At 40.7% G+C, this 25,598-nt stretch overlaps 1 protein-coding gene across 1 annotated transcript in view; it reads left to right on the top strand.

Annotated features, from left to right (window-relative positions):
• The window catches only part of COLEC10 (collectin subfamily member 10), a 34,430-nt gene extending 10,482 nt beyond the window's left edge, over positions 1-23,948 (top strand). Inside the window, exons 2-6 of the mRNA XM_024572511.4 lie at positions 10,335-10,406; positions 11,735-11,806; positions 19,932-19,985; positions 21,369-21,464; positions 23,262-23,948. Of these exons, the coding sequence (XP_024428279.2) occupies positions 10,335-10,406; positions 11,735-11,806; positions 19,932-19,985; positions 21,369-21,464; positions 23,262-23,653 (686 nt within the window). The 3' untranslated portion in view covers positions 23,654-23,948. The remainder of the gene's footprint in view (positions 1-10,334; positions 10,407-11,734; positions 11,807-19,931; positions 19,986-21,368; positions 21,465-23,261) is intronic.
• The last annotated feature ends 1,650 nt before the right edge of the window (positions 23,949-25,598 follow it).

Genomic DNA, 25,598 nt, shown 5'->3' with positions numbered 1-25,598 from the left:
GAGTCCCTCCCAAATCCCAAAGCCCCCACAGCTATAGCTTGGGAGATGAGGGAGGTGAGCAGGGCCATTGAGAGCTGTTTGCATAACTGAAGAACTTGCCCCGCATTTTACTAATGTTCAAAGCTGTGCCTGCTCTGAGCCAGGGAGATGGGTGTTACTCTAACCCCAGAGGGGTTTCCTGCACCTGCGAGAACGGCTTGGAGGCAGCTTCTGCAGCACAAGGTCAAGCTCTCCCAGACTAACAATGGCAGCTGAGAAAGGCAGAAGAAACCAGACTACTGGCAGGTGTAACCCGGTGTGGGAGGAGCCAGAAATGGGGTTATGCGGAAGAAGATCCATGATGGGATTTAAACCCAGGTACAGCAGCCATGCTGGGGCTTAACCATGCAGTTTGGAGTGGAGAGAGTCTCTCTCTTGACCACACAGCTTAGAAAGAAGCAGAAAAGCAGGATGTAGCGGCTGTACGAGGCTCTTGACCATGAGGCTGGGACAGAGAAGCCTCTTGACCATGTACAGCAGTACAGGGTCTGGGCCATGCGGTTTGAAAGAATGCAGAAGGATTCCCAGGCCCACCGTGAGGATGTGGTTTTGGATTAGGAATGAGAGCCTAGCTGAGCTACAGACTTCTATTTTCTTTTCCTGAGATATGGTACCCCTGCCCAGTCTGGCTTGGCAAGGGGAGGCAGGACTGTGTATGTGTGTGTGTGAGTGTTGTTAAAGGGACTTTGGGATTTAACAGTGACATTCCACCATTATTCTGAACTTGTATAACTTTTGAATAAATAGTTCCTTTCCTTTTCACCAAACTCTGGCATTGAGAGCCACGGTTCTTATCAGTGGCAGGCAAAGACAACCATACAGTAATAGACGCACAGGGGGTTCTGTTTCATAATGACCAGGTGCTTTCTCTATAGATGGCATATCTGGGTACAATTAGTCTGTTAAAATCATTACTAAATCTGATGGCAAACTATGACAGACATGGCATATGTACCTACTTTTCTGACTAATAATGGGTCTGAGCAATTTCATCTCTCATTGTTTATATTGCACCTGTTTTTTCATTTATTGTCTTTCTGCAAAGTGACTTCCAAAAACTCTTCACATTAAGAATATTGATCATTTTTATGTCTTAGTGTTTGATTTTTTTCTTTATCATATATTTGTTTATAAACTTTATATAGGGTGGAATAAAAGTAGGTTTACAGTTATTCGTATGGAAAAGAATACAATAATTAATAAATAATAGTACAAGGATAAACTCTGTGTTTCACATACAACTGTACACCTACCTTTGCCCTGTATGTTTATGTGGTATCTTTTATCATGTAAAAAACTTCACCTCTCATATGGTCGTATGTGTCTATCTTTTCTTTTATGACTTCTGGGTTTTTTCCTGTGAGGAGATAAATTTTCTCAATGGAGGCACAAATATGAAGACGTTTTAATGAACACCGAATAAACACGTTGGGTAAGAATGGAAGGTTACGCAGGTCACTGTCAGAAAATAATGCCAGACAACCCCACTGAGGGTCACGTGCTAGACTAAGTAGCTTGGACTTGGACTTGGCCTGTCGGCACAGAGGAACTGCTGAAACATTTTGAATGGGGCGGTTTTATAATGAAAATGTGATTTTATAAAGATTAGTGTGAAAGATGGTTCGAAAAAGTGAAATTCAGATCCAAGGAAGCCAATATTTCAGCAACTATTCATTGAACGGACATTATTCTAGGCACTTGGAGTCACCAGTGGATGAAACATCACTGAGACCATTTAGGGATCACCTGCAAGGAACAGAGGTGAAAGTATGGAATAAAGGCGGCAAGGATGGGAGGAAAAAGGAAAGATGGACATGAGAAAAAAATGAGAACCAAGAGGGGAGCGAGGAAAGAGGAACAATCAAAGGCAATTTGGGAATTGAGCCTGAGAGATTAGAGACCATGGCAGTTCTTTCCGTAGACATGAGCAAATTAGAAGAGGAAGCAAAATATTTGCGGTGGACGGAGCAGGAGAGACAGAGGCTTGTGAGTTTGCCTGTGCTGTCTTCCTAGATTCTAAGCCATCACCACAGACATCCTAGCAGACTAAAGTCAATTCATTAATCAGCCATTATTGAGAATGACATTTCAATCAATTGCTAATTTATTTGACTATTGTCATTAAGCTCACATTTCTCCATCTTGTCTTTAAGGATATTATTCCTTTTATTTAGAAAACCTTTACTGAGAAAGCCCCTATTGCATCTCAGAGCCCATGCTAAGTGCTGGGGACACAGAAAAGATCATGTGTCATCCCTGATCGGTCCCATCAACTATGGCACAATGTGGTGGTCTCTGTGAAGTGCGAGGGGAGTTCCCTTCAGAAGATGAGAATAGTCCTGACTCTCGAAGAGCGAGATGGGGGCAGGAAAGTCTACGCTGAGAAGATTCTTGGGTAGAGGAGCGACTCAGGGGTTGAACCTACAGGGGGCATGGAAATCAATAGAAGATAAAAAAGCCACAGGGACTTTTATTGATGAGGGTGTTTTAGTACCAGCCTGCCCAAATAGAATGACAAATTGGTGTTTGAGCTTATTTTCTTCTTCACTTACCTGATCATGGAGCTCAGTACCAGAGATCCCATTTACTTCTTCCTGAGAAAGAATCGGGGAGAGTTTTAGGTGTGGGCAGGTAGAATGAAGTGTTTCCTTCTTTACGCTCCCATAATAACTTCACTTCCAGCATTTGCCACAATAATTACAGGCTCACAGGCCCATCCTCTCATGAGAATTTGATCTCCTCATAGCAAGGCCCTTATTCTCCTGCTCAGTGTCTACTAGTTGTATTAGTAAGGAAACTTGTATTTGCAAGTGAAAGAAAGAAAACACTAACCAAACCTAAACTGGTTATCAAGCAAACCAAGGAGAGAAGGGGAATAATAGACTCACGTGATAGGGAGGGATTCGAGCTGAGCTCCATGGAGGTTCAAGTGATGTGCTGAGGACTCAGTCTTCACACTGTGGTTCTGCTTTTCCCTATAAAGACTTCACGTTAGCAAAGGTTCGCCCTTTGTAGTGATTCGGGTATTTCAATAACAGTCTCTCCTTTCTGCCACCCATGCAGAGAGAGCAAGTCTCCATTTTTAAAAGTTATGACTACTTGAGTTCCTGAGGAGGCTTACCTGCAAATTGAGACTTATTGACTCTTATTGGCTCTTATTGGACCAATTATTGTGGCTAAGGTTCAAACCACATGGATTGAGGATAAGCAAGTGTGGTTTCCTATGGGAAATTGTGGTGCTGGTACCAGGTAGAGAATACCAGATAGACACAAGTAATAGGTGCCCACTGTACACTCCAAATTCAGTAGATCAGCAAGGGAATACTCCCCAATGAACTTCACCATCCATAGCACTTAATCACCAGGTAACTCCATGAGAAAAGTATAACTATCTCAATTTTCCAGAATAGGAAACAGAAGCACAGAGGGAAATTATTTAGTATAAAATAAAAGAGCTGTAACTGTAAATTAGTCTGCTAGGACTGTCACAGCAAAATACCACAAAGTGGGTGGCTGAAACAACAAAGATTGCCTTACAGTTCTGGAATCTGGAAGTCCAAGGTCAAGAAGTTGGCAGATTTGGTCTGTCTTAGCTAAGACCTCTCTCTTGGCTTGCAGATAGTTGCCTTCACACTGTGTCCTCACATGGCCCTTTCAGGGATGTGTGCACGCATCTCTTGTGTCTCTTTGTGCACCCAAGTTTGCTCTTCTCATAGGGACACCAGTCAGACTGAATTAGAACAGCCCCAACAGCCAAAGTTGAATCTAGTCACCTCTTTAAAGGCCTTATCTTTAAGTATAGTCATATTCTGAAGTACTGGGGGTTAGGGCTTCAACATATGGATTTGGGGGGAGAGGACATAATTTAGCCCATAACAGACTATAAAACTGTTCTGTCCATGGCAACAAGCTTCTGGACGGAGTGTGAATGAGTGCCCTGTCACTCACTCAAGGTGGATAGGCCTGGGGTTCTGAAGGCTGAGACTCTCGGCAAATCGCACCCTGGTTAAGAGCTGCTCTCTTCTGCGCAAGCTTATTCCTGAGACAGCCTTTCTCCTTAAAGGCATGCGGTGCCCTATGGACTAAGATGAACTTGCGCGTGTGTGTGTAACCATATCACTACTGCAGGAACAGAATAAACAACATTCAGAATAAATAACATTTTGTGGATGGGTAACTACTTTTTCTGTTCATGAGAAGCATATTGTTTATTGTTTTTAAACCAGTTAGGCTAAGGCCCAGATCTCCCTTGTCCACAGAGAAGCTGCCTCAGGCAATGAAGATGGTACACTAACTCATTCTTCATTTAGATCTATGCTTGCTTGCTTTTCATTCTTTTATTAAAAGAAATATGCAGAAAATTGCCCCTGGGTTCCTAAATGAGGAAAGAGGGCTGTGATAGGGTGTCACCATGGGCGTGTAATCTATCTACAGTGTACACCCTGTGCTGCCTCTGGGGGCCAGTGACCCATGCTCACAGAGGCCTGGTTCTAAATTCCAGGTCACCTTCTCCTGCTGGCTGCCGTTGACCAAGTGGTCAGTGCCCGTTCTCGGTATAGGGCTATTTAGACAGTAAAGAACCCACCTTCAGACAGTGGGCAGGAGCAGTAAGGTAACAATGGCCTTTACTTGGCAATGTGTTTGACAGTAAATAAAGGAAGTGAGAAACCTCTGTACTGATGTCTCTACTACCTGCAATTTTCATCACAAAACTATTAAAATGAAATCAAAGTGTCATGGGTCTTAGCATAAGGAAACGACTCTCAGTTTGGGAGATTTCAGAACGGTAAATAGTCTACTTATTCCTAGTTATAGCTAAAACAGAGACTTAGGAGGTTAAACATCACACCTAAGTTTGCAAAGTTAGAAAGCAATGTATTAGGAGTGGAGCCCAAGGTCTTCATCAATATATCATCTCAGATCACCAACAACTACCGTCTCCTGTGAATGACCGATGGAAATCTGTCTTCTTCCAACAACTCTGGTCTTGGCAGTTTCTTGATGCATTAGTAGTCCTTTCAGAAGAGAAAAGGGGATTATTTGTCATTATTTGTTCTCAGAGAACCTAGGCTTACTCCTCTGAATGTCTGCTTCTCTTTCTCAGTGCTCAGCTCGTTTCATTAGATACGTAGCACAGCAGTAGAGCCCCAGATGCAACAGGTTACAGAACTCCATGAAAGTGCCTCTGGCAAACACTGTAGACCATTAAAAAGTACAATTGCTAAAATGACATTACGTTTACATTGGAGAGTGTTCCTACCCTTTACAGACTGAAATATTAAAGACGGTTTGTCATGGTATCTATAATTTACTTTTTAAAAAATCAGTAAAAATAAATATATGAGGGAAGGACAATAGGTTAATTGTTAAATATTAGTAATATATGCATACTTATCTCTATGTGTTGTTAATTATGTAAAATGTTCACAGTAAGTATTATAGTAAATATTAAAAACACAGTCAAGTAAAAAAGGGAAGCAATGAATATAGGATAAAGAATGAGGTACTGAATACAAGAGAAGTTTAAAAAAAGATGTCATTTCTGGTGATATGATGATGATGATGATAATCCTATTAAAACAAGAACAGATGAGATTATGCAGTGCCAGCCACTGTGCTGAACACTCATTGTCTCTTTTAGTCCACGCCGATCCTATGAAGTAGGACGATTTTCTCCATCTTATGAATACAAGGAGACTCGGAGAAATGAAGTCACTTGCTCCACAGCTGTCTTCACCAATTCCACTTCTTTTGCCAGAGGGAGAGCTATGAGGCAGTGACCAAACTGAAAGAATCCAGGATGGATGGGGAGGCAGGGGAGGGCACAGAGGGACAGATAAACTTGATGAACGGAGAAAAGGCAACCATAGCAGGTTCCAGGGAGGCCTAAATATTTCAGGGAAATGATGAGGTTGTGACTGGGGCCAAGAAAGGACTGGGAGGTGGCCCACTTGGAGACTGTACCAGTGTATCTGGTATACCTGAGAGTCAGAGGAATAATTGATGACTATTGAAATTTCCAACAATGAGGATGCAATTGGCATATGTGGATAAGGATGTAAGTATCGATGGGAAGGATGTATTTTAAGCAGGAGTCTGGCCTCATTAACAAAGGACACTACATATCTCACTCAATTCTAAGGCTGATTAGAAGAATAATTGCTAACAACTTCCTTCAGTCCATAAGATTATTCTGACAGTGGGAAGAGAATAGCTTCCAGTGAATTTTCTTTAGCATTTCCAAAACCAATTCACTAATTTTTAATAATTACTGTCTTTGAGCATGGGTACTGACCTCGGTTCACCCATTAGATTTCAAACTAGAATTTAATGTTGAGACTTTGTGCTTGTTGAGGGGGAAAAAATATTCCAACCTAGAAAAATTGGTCAACTGTGTTCTCTGCTGGAATTCTGCTGGAGAGATTATCACAGCAAGCTGGTAGCCTGAAGGGGCTGCAACCAACCATTTCTGTAAAATTGAAATTAGTTCATTTTAGCTGATAGATTTTTATTTGATTTTAAAATGTAAGTAGCTATTTTTAAAAGAAGAAAAGGAAGTTGAAATTGCTGTACTAATCCAATGAAATATTGCCAAGAGGATAAAAGCAGAAAACTGTGAGCCATGTGGGGATCTTTCCCAAAGCTGGCTTTTATACCTCTCTTCTGTTCTCATTAAAGCAAGTCCCAAAGATCAAATGAACCGGGGACTCAAGCTAAAGGAAAGGGCATAAGTTGCCTGCTTCATCTCTGCCAGCAATCCACTCACCACCAGGCTGGGGTGCAGGCACACGAGTCAGAAGAACGATAATCCTATTTTTACCTCCCAGGTCTCCAATCAGGAGCCACCAGGGAGCAGCAGATGACCAAGTCACTCATCTGATTGCCTCCAGTTACATACTTGCTTGACAATGAAAGGGAAAGCTCATAGGAAGGGGGAGGAGGATCGGAAATAATAATGGCACCAATAATTCCCATTCCTGTGGTTTCCAGATTCACAAAGTGCTTCACATACATGCCTGCCTTTGATCTTGCCTTTTGCTGAGCAGCTTTGGTCCCATTGTACAGAATAGCAATCCCAAACCCAGAAATACTTCCACAGGAATTTATTCCCAGTCACAGAGCTTGTTCAGAACATGAGCTTTGATAACAAATGCCGCAGTCTGAATCCTGGCCTGATTACTTATGAGCTATGTGCCCCTGGGAAATTCCTTAACAACCTCTCTTTGACCCCATTTTCTCATCTGTAAAATGGGGCTAAGAAGAGTACCCATTGCAGAGGTTGTTGTTAGGATGCATGTCCACTACTGGGAACCCTCTGGCGTACAGTCTACAGTAAATACTATCATTATATTTAGAAAGCACTTTATGGCTCACAAAACACGTTCAGTTCAACCGTACTTATTTAGCACCAGAGCCAAATACGGTGCTCAATCCTGGGGACACCAGAACAAATCACTCATGACCACAGCCGTCGCACAGGGCACAGGGGTACCACAGATACATGGACAGCCTCAGTGTACAGTGATATTTTATTTTATTATTTTTTTATCGTTCTACTACAGTTGTCCCAATTTTCCCCCATTAGTCTTCCCTGCCCCGCCCACCCCTACCCCCACCATCCCACAGTCAGTCCCCACCCTGTTGTCCAAGTCCACCGGTCATCTGTACTTGTTTTTTAACTAGACCCATCCCCTTCTTTCCTCCTCTATTGCCCTTCCCCCTCCCCTCTCATCCCTGTTAGTCTGTTCTTTGCTTCCATGCCTCTGGTTCTATGGAGGGAGGTAATGAGAGGGAGAATTTAGCCTGGCCTGTGAGTGTTGGAAGGGGCTTCCAAAGGACCATACTATTCTGACTTTACTTTTACTAAAACTCTCTGGAAAAAAAGATATTATTTTTGTCCAGTCTACAAGTGAGTGAAACAAGCCTCAAAGAAGGTCAAGAATTTCCCAAGTTCCTTCAGCTGCTGAGTGGTAAAGTCAGGTCTCAATTATACTGAACTACCTCAAGGGTATGTTCTCTGTGAATTAAGTCATTGAAATAATACCTGTTGTTTTTTCCCCCCATTATCTCTCCTATTTAAAAGGAAACTATCATTCTTCTGCATCTCCCCTTTTCTCTCTGAAAAATTTCACACGGAGACGAGTTCTCTAAAATCCATAATCTGCTAAGAGTTCTAGAAGCTTAGATTTGTGGGGAGCGTGGGACAGCAATCATTTACTTGTAGGGATCTGGGGGGTAGAGACATACATAGGGTTGAATCTTAGTTCTACCACTCATAAGTTCTGTGCCAGTAGGCAAGTGACTTAACCTCATTGAGTCTCACTTTTTCCATTCATAAAATGGAGCAATAATAATTTCCATCTCCTCAAATCGCCATGATGTTTACATTAGCACAGTACATGGTGCACATACTAATTGCTCGATAAACTTGTACTATTAAGTTTAGAAAAATGCCACCTAGTGCACGCACTTCACCCCTCTGTTCTGGTCACACAAATCCTCTGTGCATTGTATTTTGAAAGCCTGTCCTGTATTTTGAAAGCCTGTCCCAGTGGATTCTAGAGCTTCATGTGCGAAATGTTGCAATGCTTGACCAATCTCACTACCTGGAAATCCAACTTTTCCATAGTTTGCTTATGCTTTCATTTAAATTATTAACATTCTGTTCTCAGGAAGAAAGAAAAACAGAGGAAGGTTTGGTCATGTTTTTTCTGCATAAATAAATGAACATCTCAACTTTCTCTCGAAGTGTCTAATCCCTGAATTCGATTTTTGTCTTTAGAAATCTTCCATTTACAGGTGATGGGCCGGACTCCTCAAGTACTGAGGATGGTGTGGTGGTGAGGCAGCTGCTCATAATACGGTGTGCGTCGTGCTCTTTATTTTCAAAGCACATTCACACGCTTACCTTGTTGATCCTCAAACAACTGAGCGAGGTTAAGGACGAGGAAACTTAAGTAAAAAGGAGGGAATAAAAATAGTCACCATGGCTAAGCACTGATAAGTTCCAGGTCTTTTGTGTATATTACCGTACTTTAACTTTTTGAGAGCCCTTTCTAATAGGTGTTGGCAGTGCATTTTGCAGGAGAGGAAAATGAGACCCAGAAAGGGAAGTCAGGTATTGAACTTTCTCCAAATAGTAAACAGCAAAGCAGAATCTCAAGTCCAGATCCGTCGTACTCGGAAGCTAGGAAGTTCAATCACGAACTCAAAGATTTGCTCAACTCATCGGTGACCACCATGACATTAAAATCCGGAACTCCTGACTCACTGTCTAGGGCACTTGCAGTAAACCGCTCATTCAGTCCTTCTCGACCGGGTGAGGTGAAGGAGCTGGACCCCCTGTGCCTCAGGCAGCCGCTGCTCACAGAGGCCCCCGGTGTCTGTCCCCTTCCCAGGTGGCCGCCTGTTCGCAGCTTCCCGGTTCCTGCCTCTAACTTTGGGGTTTCCAGGCATTCAGTCAAAAAGTAACAAACTTAATGTGCCTGTATTTCTATAATTTAAGATAACATCATTTATATTATTTTGTATATTTTATATTACTTTATTAAATAATATACTAAGATAATATATTATATATAATGTTCTATTGTATATTAATAGAGTAATAATAATAACATTATAATTACATTGCAATATAATTGTATTGTAGATTATTTATTTTATTTTATATATTATTTCAATATAAATATTATATTGAATATTTATATTGAAATAATATATTGTGTGTAACATTATATTTTATATATTATATAATTTATATGTGAATCTATATTATATATTACATATGTTATATAGGGCAAAACATGAATAATATATGAATACATGTATAACATATAAACACATATCTTTATATATAAGACATACCTCTATATACTACATGTTTTTAATGTTTAAACATGTAAATGCTTCCAGCATTGCCAGATTCTTCAGCAAGAACATAGGCTTGTCAATTCAAACAAACTCATCCAAGATTTACCAGCAGTGTATTTCTTTTAATGTAGAGTTGGACGTGGAGAAAAGTAAAAAAGAAAACATACTGGGAGTGTCTTCTCTTCCCCTGGGTGTCCAGTCCAGGTGGATATATATATATATATATATATATATATATATATATATATATATATAATATACATTACACATTATATATGTAACATTCATATGAGACTCACATGGAGGTGGTAGGCAAGCTCTGAGCTAAGAGATGGATTCCAACAATGTTCACCCTACCATGGGGAGTATGTGCTTCTGTTACTATGTGAGCTGCTTCACTCATTCGTTCTCCATTTCATAAGGAGATGACGGTGAAAAAGGAGATCCTGGAGAGGAGGGGAAGCTTGGCAAAGTGGGACGCATGGGGCCGAAAGGTACGTAAAACAGTATGAACTTGACACTGTAACGTTACAATCACTCTTCTCTCTTTCCTGGACTTGCCCTAGGAATTAGCAGCTTCCATAACAACCTCTGCTCCAAAGATGCTCGAAATGTAATTCAGATACCAATTCTCTCACCACCGGAGAGTCCTAATGAGATTGCCTGTCAACAAGACGCAGACACATTCTCAAACGTCATCCACAAAACTGCCTGGAGTGGGACACTCTGGGAGCCCCAGGGAGCGGGAGTCTCTGAGAATATCTAAGAAACTATGAATTTTGGAAACACAGCTGTATTTGTAGCTGTGTCTCCCCTTAGAGGCCACTGCTCAGCAACAGCGACTCTTTTTGGCTGGCTTAGAGCTTCAGGAGGAAAATAAGAAGGAGCAGAAAGTTGTTTGGTCCTTTGATTTACGGACCTTTCTCCAGCATCTGGCAGGGTATGGAAGGAGTAGGAAAAAAGAAGATGAGAATAACAACACCAAGGTTGTTCAAGAACGTTTTTACTCCCAAGACCAAAAGCTTCTGGATTGAGATGTACAAGCGTATGTCTTCTGAGCGCTAGAAATATTCCCTGCCAGCTGTTGCAAAGTGCTGGCTCTAGACTACTGATTTTAAAGTCTTTATAATTTAAAGAAAGGAAAACACTCACAGGCCTCTGAGACCTCATTTTGAGAAATTCTGATCTAAAATCTTTTTTTATACTAAAATATGTATACTATTCCATAACTATGAAAATAAATTCCAAAATTTTTATCACAAAAAATATAGCTTTATAATTGGCAAATATTGTTTAGACTACCATAGAAAAAAATACTAACAACTCTGGAAGAACTTAGTGATCCCTTTCTTGTTTTTTTCGACAAAAACTCAGTGGGACAATCTTCAGTGTTCCTTTGGGGACTAGGTTTTATGGTCGTACATTCCCTCCCCTTTTTCAAATCTGGTTGTAAAGCACAGCAGAAATAGATTCCCAAAGTGAAGCTGAAATGGATCTAGCAAGGCACAGAATTAGAATAAAATGCAAGAATTCTTTCACTCGGCCTCTTATCTGACCTTTAGATTAAACATCCCCCGCTGTAGTCCTTTTAGAAATATCGCATCAATAAGAATTTTAGTATCACCAGGTTCAGGATTGCCCTAACTCTCCACATTTAATTTTAATACATACATTCTAATGCTATTAAGATAGATAATACGGCACAGGATATATAAATATGCCAGATAGAGAATGCACTTTCTGCCGTTTCCTTCAAGTGGTCCACATCTTCACAGGGAATATAAAACGTGAGGATATAAAGATGACACACTTTGCTTTTCAGGGACTAAGGGAGACCTGGGTGACATGGGAGACCAGGGCAACATTGGCAAGACCGGGCCCATTGGCAAGAAGGGTAAGCTGCATTTTCCTATCCTCCAGTGGCGATTTCAAGCAAATTGAGCATACCCTTGATATGCTTAAAAGGTTCTGTAGCATAAAAATGATCTCTTTCTTTTCTTCTAAAATATGAGGGGTTTTTTCTTTGTATCTTGGCTGTTCAGTAGTAGAAAATAATTATTCATAAACCTCAAGGTAGCAAAGGACAGTGTAATTTTATTTCTTAATTTGAGTGGAATAATTACAATTCCACGTAGAGATCTAGTATCAGGATAGGACCATCTTTTTGTTTTCAGTCCTGACCTGACCCTGTGCATAATTACTGCTTCAGTGCGACTTCACAAAAATAGAGGTAATAGCCTTCTTTTTCTTACCTAAGTACTCTTTTCCTATCTTCTCATAAAGCCCCACAATGGCAGAAGGTTCTAATTGCTTCTGATATTCAGTGATTCATACGGGCAGGCATTGTTCCACTTTCTTTGAAGATACAAAGCTGAATGCGAATTAAAATTTTCTTGCAAGAAACTCACAGACTATCTAGAAATATAGGACTTTTTTCAGAAAGAATTAAAATACTGAATTAACTCTGTGACTGCCTGAGGAACCATCTGGGAGAGTAGACGGGACTGATGTGAAGAATTGACCCAGGTCTTAAAGAACAGGAAGACCTTTATGGAAATGAGGAAAGGCATTTGGGGGCGATACAGGAGGCAGTTGTGCAAAGGCACAGGGCAGGGGAAACTCGGTACCGCAGGCGATAGAATTCTGCAGCCTGGTCGTACCCTCCCTGGCTTCCACACGTGCTTGTGCAGCTGTGTAATTAAACACGTGCCTCACAGTGGCCGGTGGTGTGTGCCGATGAGCGGGCTGATAGATGGGGTCTAAGCGGAGGATGTGCCCCCTCTCCTGGCTCCTTGTAGTCCAGTACTTCTCTCCTTACTCTCTTTCAACTCATTCCTTCAAGAACTTTCCTTGGATCTGCATTGGAGGGCAGGGATGGAGGGCAGTGCACTGGAAAGAAGAGTTCAAGACTCCGGCAGCAGAGCTGATGGCGGCAGTGTTACCATGACGCTAAGGAAGCTTTGGCTTCAGAGCCCCGCCCTTGCTTGGGTCTTTCCGAAGACCCGGAGAGGATTCTTAGCAATAGTTGCATATGTCTTGGTAAAGTTGAAAAGCAAGACATTTTAACGTCAGCTGGTTAAGATACTGCCTCTCAATATTTTTGAAAGCTAATGCCCCCCAACAAAATTTTTTAGACATATTGCCCCCTGACAAGATTTTTAGGCATTTTTCCTAATTCCCCCCCACCTATGACATTTTACCATCACCCACAGGCAATATATTTGTTACGGACTGCGGTTAGAGTCAGGTTTTATTTCCCCTTAAGAACTGACTGCTGCATGCTTGAGGTGCCATTGTCCCCACTGAGAATGCGTAGGTTCACATTACTGTCTCCTTTTGCTTCCACGTCTCTCCGTCGTACTCCTCCTTGTAGTAGCTGGGTTTTAGAGTGGATGTCAAGTATTTGGGGAGCTAGCTAAGAAGAACTTGAGTGAGAGAAATATTTATTTTGAACTTAGTTATGTAGTTTGCAGTTACTTTCACATACAGCTAACAATTCCAATGAAGGAATAGCTCCCAAGGCTATGCCCACCATGGACTGAGCAGATCTCTCCAAAGTCATGAGGAAAAAGTTCCAGGGTGGGCGTGGGGGGCAGGGGCAGAGATCAGATCATGCTATGAACATGCCCTGGGCCATCTGGCACAAGAAATGTATGGATTGTGGAAAAGAAACAAGTTGTGAAATGTATAGGGCAAGAGCTAGTGTGTAGAAAATTGTCCAAATCTAACAGCTTATAAATGAAAAAAGACCTTATAGAAGTATTCCTATATTTGACAATACTCTTAGTTTACCTACATTACCAATAACAAGTTGTAAAGATAAAAGAAACTTCTTACACTATTAACAATAGACACAAAATTCAGGTTTCTACTACAGGCCATGAGAAAATTGCCTGCATTAATCTTTCTGTGAAGAATGACTAGCTGTGTCAAAAAAAAAAAATAGCCCCAAACATATTTAAAGGCATGAGTAGGCTGCTAAACTGAATTGGACTTCAGGGTCCAAAATCTGGAGGAGAAGGGAACCGCTCTAAGGTAAGCCGTGCGTTCTATACCTACTGCTTCCCTTCCAACGTCGTTCACCGGTCCAGTCTGTAAGTGAGGAAGCAGGAGGAGTCTGAGAGCCTGGAGTGGAGAGTTGCCCAGGGTGCATTCCAGGCGGCCAGAGAAAACTGGCCTTAGGAAATGCTGCTCCTTTTTATTTCAAAAATGGAAATTTCCAGTTAGAACTCCAGAAAATTCTGAAAAACATGTCATTAAGCATATACTCATTCATGTTTCAAAAATCTCAGGAAACTAGGGATAGAGGGTCACAGATTTCATACTTAAAGGAACATCAACAGGAGACTATTTGAAAACTATATTTAATGATAAAACATTGAACACTTCTCTCCTAAGATTGGAGATGGTGGGCACAGCCTCCAATTAGTGATTGGAGTCACTAATTCCAATAAACATTAAAGAACAAATTCTAGCCAGACCAAAAATGCAAGAACAAGTGATGAAAATCATAATAATTGGAAATTAAGGAATAAAAGGGTCATTATTTGCAGATGACATGATTGCATAGCCAGAAAATACAGAAGAATCTAGAGATCAGCTATTTGGATTAAGTTTCTTAGATAGATTAACATACAAAAATAAATTTTGTTTCTACATACCAGAAACAATTTTTAAATGAAATTAAAAAGATGCCATTTATTATATATAGCAACAAAGTTATCAAACTTATACAAATAAATTTAAAAAGCCATGTAAGCCCTGTACAACAAATGCTACATAACGACAATGAGAGAAATTAAAGAATGTCTAAGGAAATGGAGGTAAAACTACATTCACAGATAGGAAGACGCAGTATTGTGAAGATGTCAGTTCTCCCTAGATAATCTATAGCTTCAATGCTATCTCAACCAACGTCCCCGAAGTAGTTCTTTCAAAATTTAATACGCCCATGCAAACTTTGTGTGGAAATGGAAAGAATCAAGAATACCCAAAGAAACTCTTGAAGAAGAAAGACAAAGTTGGATGACTTAAATCACTGAGTTTAAACATTTATTATAAGGCTACAACTATGAAGATAGTATTGATTTAGTGCAGAGACAAATAGATCAATGGAAAGGATTAGAGCATGCAGAAACGGACTCCCAAACTTGATTTACGCCAAGCTGACATTACTTTGCGGTGGAAAATGATGAGCCTCTCAATCAATAGTGCTAGGTCAACTGGATATTCATGAATGCAGCCAAACGCATGCGGCCCATGATGTATGAAATAAAAAAGAATTACAGCGGCACAAAATTCATTTATTAGTTAAAATATTACGATTTTTAGTGTACTTTGTAGTGGGTTGTCTGCTTTTAAAATTTAGCGATTTGTTTTTATTTCTTTTTCTATACGTACACATTTGTATAACCACTTTTCCAATTGTAATTTGGTACTATTTCTCCTAAGGAGGGCTCCTCAAAGCTTTAGATAAAATTCATCGTGGATATGTTCCTGACTGCAGCAGCTTCATTGAACAACTGGTGAAAGGGATGGAAAGATGTCACCAAATAGTGCAATGTTGGACTTCAAGATTTCTGAGATGCGTCCCTGTTAGATGATGTTAAGATCCCAAGTATTGTCCTGGAGTCGGCAAAAGTGGAAGAGGAGGGTATTCACTGCCGTGCACACACCCAGAACACCAGAACTTCCTTTTTCAATGAGTTATTCAAGATGTTGCATGATCCTAGATTTAAATGTGTCAAATCTAGATGAGACTCCAACTAAGAGAAAAGGAGTTAACAGTCTTGAGCCAAGTCTTAATCCTGTCATAGATTAAGACTAGGTAACCTGGGAGGGCAGTAGATGACAGAGACAAGGAAGGGTCCAGAGTTTTAGCATAATTTTCTGGGTGTCAAAGTGGATGAACTTCCACAAATTTTGGAAAAGTAAGCCTGGAAATGATAAACTAACCGTATCTCCTTCAGGACAATTCTTCGTTCACACTCAGGTGTGTGAACCCCAGTGCGTTCCTCTATCGCTGTTCTCATTGCCGTGCCTTATTAGCTTGTCCATTTAGCCCTGCCTCTGTGAACTTCTAGAGGGAACAAATGAATGAAAGATTTAGTGGGTCGATTTGCTTACATAAAAATAAGCTGTATGTGGGTACCCTACTTTTCAATCATTTTATCCTGATGCTTATTATATGATAGGAACTTTTTAAATATTAGTTTCATTAAGAATGAAAAAATGAATGCTAAATATATTATTTCTTATAATGTAGCTCTCTTTTCTACCCTTTATTTTTTTAAGGACCACTTCCCTTTAGCATCAATTTCCACCACTGACTAAGATTTCTTTCTTCTCCAGAGATATGCCATCAAAATTTATGAGCATGTCCTGAAATTTCAAAAAAATGGAGGTTCAGTGTTCTGGCTCACCGGGATTAATTTCATTTTTAATCTGTACTTTGAAATTTATGGTCCTCATTTTGTCAATGGCCCTTCTAAATTTTTCACTGACTCAGATTAATCTCAACTTTCTGGACTGACCTTAATGTCACTTGCATGGACAGGTAGGTTTCTGGATGTCAATATTTCATGTCACGAATGAGAAGGAATAATTTATTATAGGTAAATTAAATCTCATAGCAAAATAAATGTTTTTACTTAAGGTCAATAGTCCTTTTACAGTGAAAGCATTATGATTTTTTATTTGTTTAAATGCAACATCTAACTCTTCAATTTTAAGACAGTTATTACAAACACGTTTCCACTCATAGACCAAAATTAGGCTTTGTGTATGGCTTTATACCAGAGTTTGTTTGCAGGCGATAGGCATGAAAAGTTCACATCCTCCATCAGGTGCCTGGTACTTGCTATATTTACCTGTACCATTACTCTGATTTGGGAGGCAGAAGCTAAGATTGCTTGAGCATCTTCTGTGAGTCCAGCACAGAGATAAGCCCATGATAAAATAACATTATATAATCTGTCCTCTTTAATGATCTTAGGTATTAGGTATGCTTATTTCCACTTTAAAAATAAGAAATAGCAGCTTAAAGAAATTAAGTAACCTGTCCACAGTTGGCTAGTAAATGACAGAGCCAAGGTTCAAGTCCTCAGTGTTCAGACTTGCGTAGTCTTTCACTCCACCACTCTACTTTGCCTTTTCCATGGGTAAAAAAGGAAAGGAGTTCGTGTAAAAATACTGAAAAGTAGCCACAGTGCTTACATCTTCTCAGAAACAAAAAGTGAATTATCAATTCAGGAATTGCTTCCCACACCATTAAGATTTAGCTACAAGCTATTGCTTCAGCAAAGCCTTCTCGACCCTGACCCACAGCCATCTTGCCTTCTTTTTCCAAATACCTACCAGGCACTTTCTTCATCGTACTCTGTTAGTACGTGATAGTGATACTGTGCCATGTCCTTGGTCCCTGATGGCTGCTTTGTTTTCCTTCAAAAAACATCATTTTTCCAAAGAAAATATTGTGTTTATGCTTCTTTCATGTCCCATCATTGGGCTGAGCCCAGATATAGGATCAATTTTCAGCCTGTTAAATTGAAAGGGATTTACATATAAAGAAAATGCACCATTTTAAAATAATTAAATATTAAACCATATTCATATGATCTTTCAAGCCTACATTGTTTTCGGTGGTGCTAAAGACTGGTATTCCTTTCAGTTTTTGATCACATTTTCCAAATACTTTAATTTCTTCATGAAAACATTGGTTAACTCATTGAGAAGCGCTACAAACTGGGGAGTCAGAAACGACTGGGCTGCGACTCCAGAAGTGTCACTGAATAGCTGGATGTCCTTGAGCAACTTCATTTGCCTCTTGGATCCTCAACCTCTGCAATGGGAAAAGAGAGAATATGATATAGGACCTGGCTCACTGGATTTGATAGGATTACATCTATACGGTACATCCAGAACAGTACTTGACAAATGATTGGCCCTTAGCAAATCTATCTTTCCTTTCGTTCATTAATATGTTCTCAAAATCTGTTTTTCTCTTTCCAAGTAACATGTAAAAAATGCAGAACTTGCAGGACACAGCTTCGAGGGGAGCAGATGAATCTTCCTCGTCAGGGTGCTGGCACATTTCCATACTGTTTTCCCACCCGTGCCTCTGCTGGGCATTATCCCCTCTCTTGCTCCCGTACTCACTACTCACCTGCTGAAGTTTCATAACCAAGCTCCAGTGCCATCTGGTCAGGAGGGCCTTCCTCCCTCCTTCCGGCCGGAGCACTGTCTCGCCTAGCTCTCTCCCGGGTGCGATCTCCGTGCAAGGTCTTTCTTACAATACTAACAGCATTCTTTTGTCATATGTGCCACCGTCTTTCATCTTTTCCAAGTGCAAGCAACTGAGGTGTCCTCCCACACACTTACACTGCATTCTGGGTTTCAAAGACCACCTCCTTCCACTTGGCGAGCTCCTAGATGACTGGCATCACTGTAGAGAAAAGTGCCCACAGGGGTCAACGTGGAAAGACTCAGCAAACCCTTGGGGCCCCAGCACGTGTGCCTTTCTGCATGATCAACAGTCAATAGGCACAGGACTGTGAATAAAGAGCACTGAGCTAAAGTGTCCAATGCTGCAGTGACTAGCGACATGTGATTTTTGAGCACTCGAAATACGGCTCGTCTAAACTGCGGTGTGCTTTAAGTGTAAAATATATATCAAATTTTGAAGACTGAACACCAAAAAAATGCAAAATATACCAATAATACTTTCATATTGATTATATGTTAAAATGACAATATTTTGGATATATGGGTTGAATAACATATATTATTTAAATTTTTTAAAGCACCAAGCAAACAGTGATGAAGAGAATAGCTAATAAGCGGGGAACACAGGACACCCTATGGGTTTTGGAAAGGCTCCCATTTTTTCCCCTTTTAACAGGAAAGGACGGGGCTAGACGGAGCCTCAGTGTTGGCTTTGTTCCCCTCACATTGCCTGTTCGATCATGTACCCAATTTCCTGCCCACACCAAATGCCTACAGGGTAAGCCACACACTCTTTTCTAGCCCAGGTGACCTTTATCCTGTATTCATCCCTCCCGGGCCCTTTCTTCCTCTGTCTCCATATCACCATTGAAGCATAAACACTATTTTACTCCGATCAGGGTCTTCTCTCTTACTTTTCAAGGAGTTCAGCCAGACATTTCCTCTTGAAAATCAAGAGTGTTTGCTTTTAATTATTGTGTCTGATGTGGCCTTAAGAGCTTATTTTGAAGTAAAAAAATAAAATCAACATTTTTTTTCCTCTCTGCTTTACTCATCCTGATGCTCTGAGAATTATTATGTGGATGCCTCTGACTGAATAAGAAAATGGTCACATGCAAAGGAGAGCAGAATGGAAAATTATCAAGGTTCATATTTCAGTATAACATATTTGACACTATCTATAGATATTTTCATACATCCCATCTCTTCTAAAAATGTGTAAACTCTTTCAAGTTAGAAGTTTAATTTTGCCTCTTTATATCTTCTCAAAGGACCAAGCATTTTGTGTCTTGAACAGAGTAAGTAACTAGTAAATTTTTGTTGAATTAATTTGAAAAAGCACAACACATGTTTTTGAAAATTCAAGGGCAAAGCCTTGTGGCAGAACTTCAGTGCATAATAAGTAGAAACTGCAATGTGTTAATCAATTGATCCATATACACACAAAACAACGGTACTTCTAAAATTAAAAACATTCAGAGAATTGTATTAGCCTTGCTTAGAAGGCCACATTATAAACACATGTTTGTAGGATAGCCAAGACAAATTTAAATGTTTCTTACACATACTACTGGAATTCTATATTCAATATAAATCAATTATGACTTGTTTGATTAGTTGTACCTGTGCAGCCAACTCGAAATCAAATTATTTATATAAAACCAAGGAATCCTGGTGGGATGTATTGCAAATTAAATGTAAAAACGGTTTTCTCTGATTGTAGCTACATAAGAGAATGTCTGTCCAAAATGATTCATTGTTTTCATTGTCCTTTCGGGGTTATTGTTTCTATTCAGGTGACAAAGGGGAGAAGGGTTTGCCCGGGATTCCTGGAGGAAAAGGCAAAGCAGGTATGATTGCTGGTCTTTCTCCTTGACTTCTGGCACTATTCCAAAGGTACTCATCTCAGAAAGTATAGATTCCATTTTTAGGAGAAAACAAGAATATTTTCAGGGTACCTGACTTGATTTTATTCAGAGGAAAGGAAGGAGAAGAAGGGAACTTTCCTCTCTCTTGCTGGTGACTTTCCAAGCCCTGGGGAAGGGGATGATGGCACATTCCATCCCATCACGCTTGCTGTGGGGGAGCCAAACCAATGCCTCAGGAAGCAGCCTCGTTCTCCCGGACCAAGGGGAAAATGCACAGTGGCCTCAACCCTGGGCCACACCAGCATGCCTCGCATTCCACCAGCATCTCAACCAAACACTGGCCAGCAGTTGGCTGGAAGCGAATTGGCCTAACCCGGAAAGGCCCCGTGGTTATAGGACATGCCTTCAATGGCCGTGGACCTTCTCCCCAAGGACTGAGAGCTTTATTTCCAGTGCTATATGCAGGGAAAGAAAGCAAACTGTTTGGGGGCTTCAGTTGTTTCTGTCAACAGGGGTATAGTAAGGACTGATTCCAAGAACTCTTTTTAATTCCTTTTATTTAACTGACAATAGGGAGAAATAAAGCGACAGATTCCCCCGCTTTGGCCAATACACTTTTTCTTTTTCAACCACCTCCAAAAAAAGTAAACAGAAATGTTTATATGAAGCAGCCAGTACATAAAAAAGAATAGACTCACTTGAATTTCACATTATTTCCCTTACAATCCCTCTCTGCCACAGTATCAGTGGGTGATTGAAAAGGTAAATGAGCAAAGGAGAATGAATGGCAGAAATTAAAATCATAACTAACCCACAAGTGCAACAACTGGTTCTTGAAATAGGTTGGAACTATTCACAAGATTTAAACTTAGTCCTCAAAACATTCAGGCTCTACTCCAGTGGATCATCAGAATCTGCATTTGATTTCACCGTGAACGGTTTCTTCTGTCCGTGGAGAGTTGTGCCAGTGAGTGAACGATGCAGTCCCAGAAAAGAAGACTGGCTAGGCGAATGTATTAAGAAAGCTGTAAAGATTTTATTCTGAAATTGGAGCGTTGTGCCCTATGTTCAACAAAATGCCAAATGGTCCACAATGTGTCTGCAGTGGTTGGCCGTGTTTACTCCTCTTTTCAAAAAGATGGTTTAGACCTGTGTGTTAACTCATTCAACATATGTTCAAAGATGTATTCTGAATTCCTAAAGGCAGTGTAAACCAGAAACCTTTTTTAAAATAAAACTTTAAAAGTATAGCTACTCACAGAGAAACATAGACTAGAAAGACTAGAAAGAGAGAGTAATATATGGCCTCTCTCAACGGATATGCACGGGTTTCAACATGAATTCACAATTTCTGTCATTTAAAAGGGACTGTCTGTGACTGTGGAAGATACCGGAAAGTTGTTGGACAACTGGACATTAGTGTCGCTCGCCTCAAGACATCTATGAAGTTCGTCAAAAATGGTGAGCATATTCTCTCTTGCTTTGTGCTGTTTATTGATTTAACCTCTTTCAGCTTTGCAATTCCATTATTTCTAGCAAGAAATACCTTGGGTTGGGCAAAGTGCTACTGAGACAGATCCACCAGTTTAAAGGTCTCTCAAAATTCTAGTAGTCCACTCCAGCTCCAGGACACTTCAAGTCCGCTACACATATTTGTGCAAACTGCTTTAACTATGGGTAGAAAAAGTTAATTTCTGGAGAGAGGGATGGTGAAACATTCAGAGTTGGCAAGCCATGCCTTCAGAATAAAAAGGGACAGCAAGATTCAGACAGAACTACCATCTCAAAACATGGAATAATAAAAACAATAGCTGTTTTCTTGAGTACTTGGAATATTAATAATTATGAGGGAAGTGCTATGATTAAGGCGAAGCTTAGAAAGACGACCTGGCCCGTAGATACAGAGCTGATGAACTGTGGAGCAGGGATTTGAATACAAATCAACAGGGACATATTGTGTTTCTTTAAATGTCACAATTTTTTATATTAGTCATTTTTATTAATCCTGTCCATTCCCCCATTATAGTTAGTAGTTAAGCCTTTAAAGTGGGGCTTATGTTCTCTTCTGAGACAGTATGAATGTGAGAACTACTGTTGTTAGTGTTACAATCGGCTTCATTTTGTTGTGCTTTCATTTATTGCAACCCAGCTCTACTGGTTGCACATTATGGGAAGCACACAGATGCCATCTCGTGGTCACCCTCATCTTGTATTACGAGGGGCACCAGGAATGCTCAGTGTTAACTAATGACCCCAATTATAGTTCTGCTTATAACCTGCACACAAGGCACTGTCTCTGACCTGACTTGGACCCTCGTGAAGAAACCAAGCCTGAGAGGTTCAGCACACAGCAATAGTTCTTAACATTTGCGTGGTCACAGATTTCTTTGTGAATTTTAATTTGTGAACCCTAAAAAGTATATGTTGATGCCCCTGAAGTCCAAAACATTTCTACCACCCTAGGAGCTCAGAATGATTCTGAGTCCCTAATTCTGTCAGTGGCTCAGTCTACTTCGGGTAGCTGGAGTGAAGTGTAAGCAATCTCAGTAGATGCATGTGTTCACAGCCCAGGAATTTGTCCCGAAGTGGAGAAACTTCTGAATTATCCCCATATCAGTTCAGTGAGCTTCTACCATCCTTGCAATGTTGGAAGCACCAAGGCTACAGAGTGGCAAAGACATGGGCAGTGTCCTCAAGATGTTCGCTGTTTGGTAGCAGAGACACACAGACAATTAGACTAGACTGTGTTGAGTACTATGAAGTGCAGACATGGGGGAGAGGAGTCCTGGGTGTCTGTTCAGGGAAAGGCTCCTATGGGATAAAACACTGCCACTGAGCTCTCAAGGACAAGTAGGAGTGTCCCAGCTAGACAAGCAGTGAGAAGGATTTTGAGGCATGAAAAGCATGGAAATGAAAGAGAGGAGGGCACGCTCATGGGACGGTAAGTTTGGCAAGAGCATAAACTAGGATGGGAAAATAGTCTGAGACGAGCTGGGTGGCAGTTCATGTAACAAGTCTGTGTCAAAATAGCTCTCTGCTTCAAAGTCATGTGGGAAGTTAGAAAGGACAAGCGGTGGGAGTTCTTTCTCCACTTGATAACTAGGAGGGTGGAGACAATATTAAACCAGTGCCAACCTCATCATAGGGTCTTGCGAAATAATTGTAGAATCTTGAGAAAATGAATTTAAATCCAGAAATATTACATAATTGCCTTTTCTCTTTTTGAGACACATAATTTCACTCTTCCTCTCTGCAAAGTCATAGCAGGGATTAGGGAAACGGATGAGAAATTCTACTACATTGTGCAAGAGGAGAAGAGCTACAGGGAATCCCTGACCCACTGCAGGATCCGGGGAGGCATGCTAGCCATGCCCAAGGACGAAGCCGCCAACTCACTCATCGCCGACTATGTCGCCAAGAGTGGCTTCTTCCGGGTCTTCATTGGGGTGAATGACCTAGAGAGGGAGGGGCAGTACGTGTTCACGGACAACACTCCTCTGCAGAACTACAGCAACTGGAAGGAGGGGGAGCCCAGCGACCCCTATGGTCAAGAGGACTGTGTGGAAATGCTGAGCTCAGGCAGATGGAATGACACAGAGTGCCACCTTACCATGTACTTTGTCTGTGAGTTTGTCAAGAAGAAAAAGTAACTTCCCTTGTTCTACACGCTGGTCATTCCCTGTGACTACCACTGCTGTTCTTTTTATCCATCCTTTTCTTCCTAGTTACACTAAATTTGTTCGGACTCAGGACAGGTGGGAAATGCTAATTGAGGTTTTGGAATCTCCATTGTTGTGTTCTTCAGTGACAATTTTAAACATTTTCATACATGGTTTATTATTGAGCCAACAGATTGCTAACTTACATGGGTCTCAAGAGAGAGTTTGATTTATTGGCTGGGCAATAGGTGGTTGCTTACACCTCAAATAAATTGTTCTCTTGGCATTTGCTCTGCCCCTTCTCCCTAGAACCCTAAGCCACTCTCTACCTCGCCCAGTGAGTGACTGGACAGTTGGTTGGTGAAGATTAGGACAATCTGCCCTTGCCCAAAGTCAGACAAGAGGGTCTTCTGTTTTCTAGAAATCCCAAGACATTATGTGTCTTTGAGTCTGAGATCTCCAGTTCTTGGCCATTCATCATAGCCACACACACACATTCAATGTCCTGTCATTCACACAAACAGAAACGATTCAACCCCAACATCTATACCACGAACGTCTAGCCCAGTGACCTGTTCCAGACCATATGGAATCACATAGACCCTGTCTGTGCTTCTGGTCTATAATCGTCACTGAAGAATGTCCAGCCATTGTCTTGGCTCCCTTTCTGTGAGCCCGCAACTTAATCCCAGACCCTCAGATAATTAACTCTCTCATCTGAGGAAAAGGGAACTTTTCCCAAACAGTATTATTTATAATCCTCCTACTAAATTGCTCCCTCCTATTAATATGGCTCCATTTTTCCTTGTCTTAGGTTGACTTATATCAACTTTCCTCCCTTGGGCATGGGAAATGATGAATGGGGTTTGCGAAGCCTTCAGAAAACTCTAGAAGCTTCCAGGCACTACCAACATCAAGTCTTTAAGTCCCCTTCTCTCTACTTCTAATATGCAGTGACATTTGTGGGGAGGACATTTACTTTTCAAAACTGTATGTTGTAAAAACCCCACAGCAAAGATTCCCTTTCTAGTACTCTGACATCACGGGAATGTGTCAAGTGCGGGGTTTGGAACATGCCTAGGACTCACATTCGCTGAGCTGGTGTCATTGTACTTTGAACTACAGATCAAACCCCTAAGCAGCTTTCATTTGGAATCTAAAAATAAACAGTTCAACAAAAACTCTAGATTATTCCCTTTTAAACTTCAGCTCCAGTTATAGTTTGAGGCATATGATTAGACTGTTTAAAATGCTGGCAAAGCAGTTAATGAACTTAGAGAAACAGATCAACAACATATGTTCACCTTAAACCATCTGTTCATGATTTCACCCATGACTAACCGGTTATGAGGCAGGATTTAATTAGGTTATTTCTGTGAGTTTAACGAGGGTCACACACTCAAGTATTATAGGGGCTGTACAGATGACATAAATAACTGAGGTGGGACAGGTGGGGATCCCGGTGCTCTGAAAACAGCTTGCCCATCTAAAGTAACCAGCTGCTCCTCAGTGGCTGCTATTTTTGCCACGAAGGACCCAATGTCACTGTATGTTCTGATATTTCAACAGATATCAGAGAGCTGGAACCTTAGAAGATATCTTTATGTTTTTAAAAGTTGGCATCGAATCGATTTTTAACCCAAAGTGAAATCATGACCTTTCTATTTCTCACTTCTTGGGGAAAGTGCTAAAGGTTCTAACCCTATTGAATGTCATTAGGACACAATAACACCAAAGTGAAGACCTCCCATTAATAACCTCATTCATTTGTGCTCAATCACAGGAATGCCTTCAACGTCTGCCACTCATCAAGTTAGTAAGCTAGTTATTTATTCAGACTTCTGAGACTGTGGCACATGAATGTTGAAGCCAGGACACTAATAAAAATTACAAAGAGAACACTGTATCAAAACTTTTATCTTTGGGTAGAATGCCA

This window comes from Desmodus rotundus, chromosome 8 (assembly GCF_022682495.2).
Source record: "Desmodus rotundus isolate HL8 chromosome 8, HLdesRot8A.1, whole genome shotgun sequence".
Classification (NCBI taxonomy): domain Eukaryota; kingdom Metazoa; phylum Chordata; class Mammalia; order Chiroptera; family Phyllostomidae; genus Desmodus; species Desmodus rotundus.
Note: the sequence above shows the minus strand (reverse complement) of the source record. Positions and strands in the feature narration are given on the sequence as shown.